Genomic DNA, 8,721 nt, shown 5'->3' on the forward strand with positions numbered 1-8,721 from the left:
AAAAAAATGAAGGGTTTTTTTTGGAATGGAATTCAGATCCTAAGTAATTCATCATGAGGTATTTGGGTGAAATATTGTACCAATGAAAAAAAACCATTCACAGGAAGATGGAGAGTTGCAACTTACAACATAGCCATTTGCAAAGGAGTAATGATACATACTTTTAATTTAAAAACTCTAAATAAAATTTTAGTGAGGTAAAAGAGAGAGTAAAAAGAGGAGTGTGAGTCTCACCTTTATATAGATACTCTCCACATCTTGTATTAAAATTCTCAAATTAAATCTCTCAAACATTATTATTTACAAAGTGGAGAGGAATCTTTCATGATATATTGTTCAGTACTGTTCCCTCTTCAACTTCGCTGCAATAAAAAGCAACAATGCTACAGGCACAGAAAGTTACATGCACAAAATACATCAATATCTGACAAGGTGCTTGGATCTATTATTATGTTCGCGTTAACTTTGTATGTGCGGATAAATTACGTTGGTGATTGATAAACTCTAGCCGACCAAAGAGGGCACTCACCTTGGAACAAGTTGAAGTCACGTCGGCTAGCTACTCAGCTGTAAAAGGTTCAAAAAATGAAGAATAATTTAACACCTCTGAAATCACGCCAAAAATATAGTCAGCCAGTCAACCATGAATAAACAACCCCCAAACTACAAGGGAATATTCAAATGCATCAATTTTTTGATTTCCATACAAACCCCACAGGAAGAGTAAGGCTAAGTTTGATATCTTTAAAATAAATCAAAAATTAAAAAATTATTATTTTATTTAAATCATATCACTTCTTTACTATATCACTTCAAACTTAACTCATATTTTATAAAAAATCTAAAAATACACTTATTTATTTACAACATCCCTAACAATCCCTAAAGCATCAGATGACAATTTAAATAAATGAATTTCCATAATCCAAATCAAAGAGAAAGTATAAATCATTCCAAAGGTCACAGCTCCATTTATTCGGGTTGCAAAAGGACATCAAAATTGCATTTCCAGTCAATAGCTAAACAAATGTTGAAAACAAAATTTTATGGTGGAACAGCAAGTTATGACAAAATTATCCAGTACAAGCAAGCCATTTAGGCCTTAAATAATTCAACTAAACATAAGTCTACCAAAACTGTCTCCATAACACAAGTGAGGGCAAAACAAGAACAAAGAAACTGAAAATCCAGTGTATTCATCAAACCAAGACTTGAACTTCCCAACTAGCCGATTGCTCTTTACCTTTGTTTTCTCTCTCTCTCTCTCTCTCTTCTTTTTTTTCTTTTTTGTGTTCACAGTTTAGCATCATTCTTGCACATCTTCTTCAGCTTCTTCAGCAATGTCATTTTCAACTTTATCAGCACTGCATGTAAAAGAAAGAAATTAGTTTCATATAAAGCATTTAGCAGTCAAAACATCTCTCTGTTTTTTTTTTTTCTGCTTCATTTCTGTTGAAGCAAATCAACCATCTAAAAATACGCAGATATATGACATACATCCAGTTGAGAATAAAAAATAAATAAAACCACAACCCAGATCAGCACTGCATGTAAAAGAAAGAAATTAGTTTCATATAACGCATTTAGCAGTCAAAACATCTCTCTGTTTTTTTTTTTTTCTGCTTCATTTCTGTTGAAGCAAATCAACCATCTAAAAATAAAAAATAAATAAAACCACAACCCAGACCCATTCCTTTAACTCAGAAATTATTTTACTTATTAAAAAGTAATAAGTGATATTTGAAAACTAAAACAATTTCAATCATAAGATTAATAAAGCAAGTTTTCATTTTTTCATTCTATGACACCACTTAACACCTTCAATTCAAAGTTAGACCTACCATAACAGGGGAAAAAATGGCTCAAGCAGTATGATTGAATGAATTCAAATGGAAAAGTTCACATTCTCTAAACAAAAGCTTGAGAGAGGTGTGACGGGCACAAGCATGTGGGAAAACACGATTTTTGAATTGCAATGGCCTTCGAAAGTCAACACCATTATAATAACACTACAGCAAAAATGGCATGTATTTTGCCTTGTTAACAAAGCACATACGAAAAGCACTACATGCACGCAAATGAAGACAGAAGGGAGTTATGCAAGCAGAACACCACAAGCTCATGCAGACTCCATAAGAAGTGATAAACTGTACAAAGAACAAATAAAAGTAGCTACTTTTCTCCCACATTCCTACTCTCTATCAAACCGACACATAATCACACACATAACCGAGAACAGAGAATAATCGAATGACATAGCTAGTCTAAAAATAGCAACTACAACAGGTGCCTTCACTAGGTAAGGAGAGGTAACCACCCACATGGTGTGCATTAAATACAAAATCCAAAGATGCCATACTTGGTAAAATCATGTGTATAGAAAGAAGCAATTATCCATAAAATAACACGAAAAGATTATGGAGGTCTAACAAAAATTTTCATGAATACAGCCAAAAGAACTAAGCAGCTTCCCTGTTCAATTTTGGGAAAGCAGCTGCTTCATGTAAAAAAGACAATTCAATATTCCATGTAGTCATAGTCTACAAAGAATCAATGACAAGACCAATAAACTAAATGACAAGACCAATAAACTAAAGTTCCAAACATTTATGATTGACACTATTATATCAAAACCTAACAACTTATGTTGATAAACCCTTCAGATTACCAGTTCATAACAATCAACACGTTTTTCACTCATAAAAATTTCTGAAAATTAAACTTCTCATGCCAAAACGAGTTAATTAATTTCTGTACAGATAAAAACAACAACCATAAACAAAGTGATCCACTTAAAAGAAAAACAAATGACAACCCAAAACATCAATTAAATAAATGAGAAAGGAAATCTAATAACTCAAAAAGAGCAATTTAACTGTTTATGATAATCACATAACATCATTTCAACAATTACCCAATTAACATTCACAGTCAACCAACAAGACAATGCATTATCCACAATTCATGATGCAAGAAAAATCAAGTTCAAAGCAACTAAATTTTTACAGTCCATGCTCTGCATCATAAAGCTGCTTATTTTACAAACCTTGGAGAACGATCATCAGCAGAGTCTGTCTTCCTCCAGCTCCTCTCAGTCCGTCCATCGGGAGTAATCGTCCTTAAATTTCCGCTCCCAAAACTCCTCTTCCCAAACGAAGCCCCATCGTTCGCAGAAACCATCTCCTTAATTTTCACGGACTCGAGTTTCACATCAACTTCCTTCCAATCCTGCCCCTTTCCCTTCAAAACCTCCTCTCTGGGCCTTGCCTCACCAAATGGGTTAGAACCTTTTGGTTTCGCCTGTGTCACTGAACCATTTTGCTGACCATCACTCACAGGCAGCGTCCGTGGCTGCAAATTAAGCTTCGGCCTCCCAATCACACTTCCCTCCTCCCTCTTTTTACCCCAAGCTTCCGCATCTGCACCGCCATTTGTTGCAAAATCAAAGCCCCCCCGCCTCTCTCGGAGACTATCAAAAGCACCACCACCACCATTAGTACCGAACTTCCTCCCCTCCTCTTCCTTCTTCTTCACCCAATTCTCCGAATTTGCGCCGCCATTTGACTCGAAACCCACTCTTCTCTCCCTCTGATTCTCAAATCTCCGTCCTTCAGAAGGAACAAAGTTCTTATTCAAAACCCAACTATCAGATTCATCAGCTCTAGAATCAGACCCGAAAAACCCTCCTCTCTCCCCTCTCTCTCCTCTCTTCTCAAATCCATTACTAGAAACAGACCTCTTCGTAGACCCCCAATCATCGACCTCATCGGCACGAGAAGGCGCTAATTCTTTACTTGAATCCCTATTAAACCCTCCTCCTCCTTGTCGACGCGACTCATCCGAAACCCTAGAAGACCCCCACCTAGAATTCGAACCCTCCTCACCTGTATTCCTATCGTAACCGTACGATCTGAATCCGCCACCGAGCTTGGACCGGTCGAGCTCCTCGGCGGTTCTCTGGCGCGGACCGGTCGGCAACGACATGAGATCTTCGGCGGTGAGGCCTCTGGTTTGTGTGGTCTGAGCCGGTTTGGCGAACTCGGAGAGAGGTATGGCTTGGGGCTTCTTCTTCTTGGTCTTGGTGGCGGCCGCCGCAGCGAGTGAAGGGAACTCTGCTGCGTCTCCGCCGTTGGAATGGTGGGTTTTTTTGTTGCTTTCTTCGTTTTGGTGCTGATGAAGAAGTTCGGCTTCGTGTTCTTCGGAATCGAGTGCCCAAGCACCAGGCTTCGACCACGCACTAGTCACTGCTGCCGCCATAGTTTCTCTCTCTTCAAACTCACTCTCTCTCTCTGTCTGTATCGCTGTGTTTCTGTCTCTATATCTATCTCTGCGTGTATGTAAATAGAGAGGTTGAGTTGCGTCTGTTGGAAGCGAAGAGATGGGTTTTATAAGAAGGTTCGTGTGGATCTTGATTGGACGGTGGAGATGATTTTCCTAATCTAATCCAAAGGCCCATGCAACGATTCATGCTATTTTAATTCTGTTATGGTTTTATTTTAAAATTTTTAAAACATTTTGGGCTCGTTTGGTTTGATTTTCTGAAAAAATTTTGGGAAATTTTCTCTACAAATAAGTTTTCAAAAATAATCAAACCAAACAAATTTTCTCAAAAAAATTTCTCAAAACTTGTAAACCAAACAAGTTTTCCAAACAAATCTCTCTCTCACACATATCAAATCAATCACTTTTTCCAAAACTCTATCTCAAAATAATTTTCCAAAACATCTTTTAAAAAAAACCAAACCAAACATGTTTTCGTACTTTTTATCTCTAAAACACATCTCTCAAACACAAACCAAACATACCCTTTATCTCATTTCAAATTTTATTCGACAATTTTATTATTTTTAAAATTTGGTGAATTTGACACGTGTTTGTTTTTATTGTGTAAATAAAAATAAAAAGTGAAATGAAATAGTAAAATAAATTCACTGATAAATGGAGTTTCTCATTATATTTTAAAAGTTTATAGAACCAAATTAATAATTATTATGTTTTTGATAGAAATTGTGTATTCTATTTTTAAGCACAATCTTCAGCTTAAAAAATTATCAATTTAATTTAAAATTTCATGGCAAAGGAATAACAAGAATTACATAAAATTAAATTAAATTAAATTATATTAAATTTATGAACACGCAAATGGAGGAAGATTTAAATCTATGATGGGGTAGAATTCATGCCACCTCATTTGTAGGGATTATGAGAGAAAAAATTGTGTAAATGTAATATTGATATTGTATACTACATATACATTATCATTACCTGAGTTTATTGTTGAATTAAACTTAGTAATTTATTTTTTAGTAACGCACACATTACGTAACTTCATGCCTCATATATTTTATTTTGAGAAAATAACAAGTGAGGGGAAGTTCGGAAAAAAAAAAAATTCAAATGAGAGGTTGGATTTATAAATTTTAATAATTAAAATGTTAATTTTTTTTCCATAAAACTGTAATTATTTTAGAAAATACTTTCTCATTTATTTTTTGTGTTTTATATGTGGGTGATTGATATTAATACAATTTCTCCATAAGCTTAGGTAATTGTTTTTAGCAACTTTAAAAACATAAATTTTGTAATATATTGAAATAGTAAGATACTTATATTAAGAACACATGTACTAGTTTTGGCCAAAATTCTATTCAAAAATTTCCCTTCTATTTTTGCTTTCTTTTATCTTAGTTTTTAAGCTTCTTTTCTTTTTATTTTTTCCTTTAACATATTATTAACTTTTTTCAAGATGGATTTAGCATTTTTTTTTTCAATTTTAGAATCATGTAAAACATGTTTTCCTTAATTCTTATAGACCTTGCTGTAAATGGGAATTTTGTATTGTAAGTATGAAATTTTTGTCATAAACATGGCATCTTTCCAAAAAGCCAACCTTTTTTTTCTAATATGTTTTTGTTTCCCAAATGGTACTTGTCATTTGGTAAGCTCTAATCAATGACATATAATATCATTTCAACAGTAATTGCAATATTATTTATTTATCGTTTTCCTAAATTAAAATTTTGTAATTCATTAAGTCATTATCAAGTTTCCGACGTAGTGCATGACATTAGTAGGCCGGTTAACAGTTTTTATGCTGCATGTTAGCTGAACTAATACAATATGGCTCCGTTTGGGAAGAAAAAAGTCAGGCTTTTTTGGTTAAAATAGCCACAAAAAATAAAATAGGTTATTTTAGCCACAAAAAATAAAACATCAAATCCAACCCATAATCATTACAATCCTCTCTCACAAAAAAAGTCAAAAAAGTCAAAAAGTCAAAAAGCCTTCCCAAAACAGGCTAAAATAGCCAAAAAGCCAAAAAATCAAAAAGCCAACCTACTTCCCAAACGGAGGCTATGTTAATTGTTGGCTTATTTTTTCTACAACGAAAAATATCATAAATGCGAGTGTGTCAGTAAGGATTGAAAAATCCTTACAGATTAAATTCAAGTCAATTATCAAACGATTGCGTTGGTTGTTCTTTTGGCTCAACAAAGAGAATTTTAAAATTGCCAAATATAAAGAAAAGAAAAATTAAAAGAATGAGGGAAACGAAGAAAGATGACTGAGTAAACAATCAAAATAATAATTACTTACTTTTACTCCTATGCTTTAAAAAGAAAATGATGAAAATAAATGCTTCGAAAAGGAAATACGTAAAATATCTTTGATTTGAGTTTTGGATCCCTTTATAATGTAGCCATGAATGGCTATTTATAGGCAAATATTTGTAGAAAAAAACTATCTAAAACTAACCATCTCTCCCATATTCATCATTGTCTTGCCATGTGTCCTTCCACTCATCCACTTTGTCTTTCATGTTCTCCATGATCTCCATAACTTTCAAATGAATAAGAGAATGTCACGTGTCCTAATAATAATAATAATATTTTATGGTGCTAACATTACCCCTTACAATTCTTTAAGAATGAGTTTTCTCGAATTCTTTAAGAATTGTATAATTATAATGCCAAAATAGGCATTTGTTTGATAATTAATTAATTACCAATTTATATATATTCAACAAGTAGCACATATTTAGAACTTCTCTTATCTTATGGTATGCTTTGAAGCCTTGTAGAGTTTCGAAAGCAAGGAATCAAGCAAAATGACTGAACCAAAGTACCAACCTAATAATGCCAAGAACCTTCAAAGTAACCATAAAACCCTTCGAAGCAACAGAGAGGAACCAAATCCTCACAATCATCCAAACAACCTTTGAAGCAAAATGACTGAACCAAAGGACCAAACTAATGATGCCAAAAACCTTCGAAGTAACCATAAAACACCTTTGAATACCTTGAAGTTGTTGGTGATGAAGCAAAAATCTCTTCGTACTAATAGTAACGGCAATAGTGACACACTACTTTGAATCAACTCCAAGTGTATATGAATACACACCACATATAATGAGCCCACATAATATTTTCAGAGATATTTTTGCTAAACCAATAATCGGTTTTTTTTTTTTTTTTTTAAATCTTCGCAGGTATTTTTGTCAAACCAAAAGTTAGTTTTGATTTACATGGTTCCCTCAATTTTGAGGTACATCCATGCGACAAATTCAGTTTCACTATTACTAGTTTGGTTAAACGGATTACGAAGAAACATAAAAGTCTCACGAACATTTTTAGGTGAATTTGAACTAATCATAACAATAAGATGAATAGATCTCACCAAATATCTGAACAAACCATCTTCGAAACAAAGCTGAAGAAGACATCCAATTAATGAATAAAACCAATGATATAAAGAGTCTTCGAAGCAAACAATGGTTGATGAACAGAACCTTCGAAGTAGCACAACTGGTGGTTACATAACTTGGATGTGCAACTGAAATGGCTAATTGTATTCTCTGCTATCACCATACATGATGCATATATTACCTTAAGACTTAACAAAATCCAACACTTAGACTTGTTGGAAATGGTTATAAAATTCTGGATAAAACCAGAATTTTTTCCTAAGTTTGCTCTATTTTTTAGGTAGGCCCCGTGCGTCGATATTCACGGGTCAAAGTAGTAACGCGTTCTATGCCGCGTTGTGATTCACGTTGTATATTTGGTTGCTCAAAACCATTACCGAGTGAATGGGAAATTGAAGCCAAAGTGTGCTCCATGGAAATAGAGTTTTGGTAGAAATTCCTTAAGGTTGTAAAATGGCTTGTCCCACATTGATTTGATGGAAAGTTTTGAATCGGTTTATAAGGCTTGGGTTTGGTACTTAGGGTGTGCCCCAAAGGGTACCCAAGTGTTTTAAAGGGAGAGGTTATGGGCAAAATGGGCTAGACCCATTGGAACCAAAAATCATCACACGCGCGCCGCCGCTGTCCGTCCGGGCGGGCTGGGCTGGGCTGGGTCTGGGCACATGATGTAAAGTTGGGTTGGGCTTGTTCGGCCCAATACTAATCTTTTTGGACCAAAAGTATTTGAATTTAATTTTATTTTGTATAAAATAAAATCCAAAATTTAAATTAAACTGGTTTGATTTTACTGTACATCCAAATAGGGCCCTTCCCGAAAAAAATTAGTCTGCTTTTTAACGTACATCCAAACAGGGCCCTTCCCGTTTTTGTATCTGTTTAAATTATGAGCCCAACAGATTCAAATCTGTTTGAATTCAAAACCAACAGGTTTCATACCTGTTCAATTCAAAACCAATAGCCACCTTTACATCTATAAATAGACTATCCTCCCATTTAGATTTTACTTTAATTTTCGT

At 34.3% G+C, this 8,721-nt stretch overlaps 1 protein-coding gene and 1 long non-coding RNA gene across 2 annotated transcripts; both read right to left on the reverse strand.

The window, feature by feature from the left end:
- Positions 1 to 213: 213 nt before the first annotated feature.
- On the reverse strand, positions 214 to 569 carry LOC145806653 (uncharacterized). Its single transcript, XR_014349970.1, has 2 exons — positions 530 to 569; positions 214 to 362 (listed from the first exon to the last, which is right to left on the reverse strand). It is a non-coding gene; the product is annotated as an uncharacterized LOC145806653 (long non-coding RNA).
- Positions 570 to 971: 402 nt separating this feature from the next.
- On the reverse strand, positions 972 to 4,430 carry LOC114259759 (eukaryotic translation initiation factor 4B3). The gene is made up of 2 exons (XM_028199784.2): positions 3,047 to 4,430; positions 972 to 1,364 (listed from the first exon to the last, which is right to left on the reverse strand). Exons 1-2 carry the CDS (start codon positions 4,255 to 4,257, stop codon positions 1,307 to 1,309), a joined length of 1,269 nt encoding a protein of 422 aa, XP_028055585.2. The 5' UTR covers positions 4,258 to 4,430; the 3' UTR covers positions 972 to 1,306.
- Between the last annotated feature and the right edge of the window lie 4,291 nt (positions 4,431 to 8,721).

Source organism: Camellia sinensis, chromosome 2 (assembly GCF_055761805.1).
Source record: "Camellia sinensis isolate YWXY chromosome 2, ASM5576180v1, whole genome shotgun sequence".
Lineage (NCBI taxonomy): Eukaryota > Viridiplantae > Streptophyta > Magnoliopsida > Ericales > Theaceae > Camellia > Camellia sinensis.

Excerpts from the sequence above, each read along its gene's own strand:
- LOC114259759 (XM_028199784.2), bottom strand. The coding sequence starts at position 4,257 with ATGGCGGCAGCAGTGACTAGTGCGTGGTCGAAGCCTGGTGCTTGGGCA. Across the intron at positions 1,365-3,046 it reads GCTGATGATCGTTCTCCAAG|TGCTGATAAAGTTGAAAATG; the intron begins GTTTGTAAAATA and ends TTTTACATGCAG.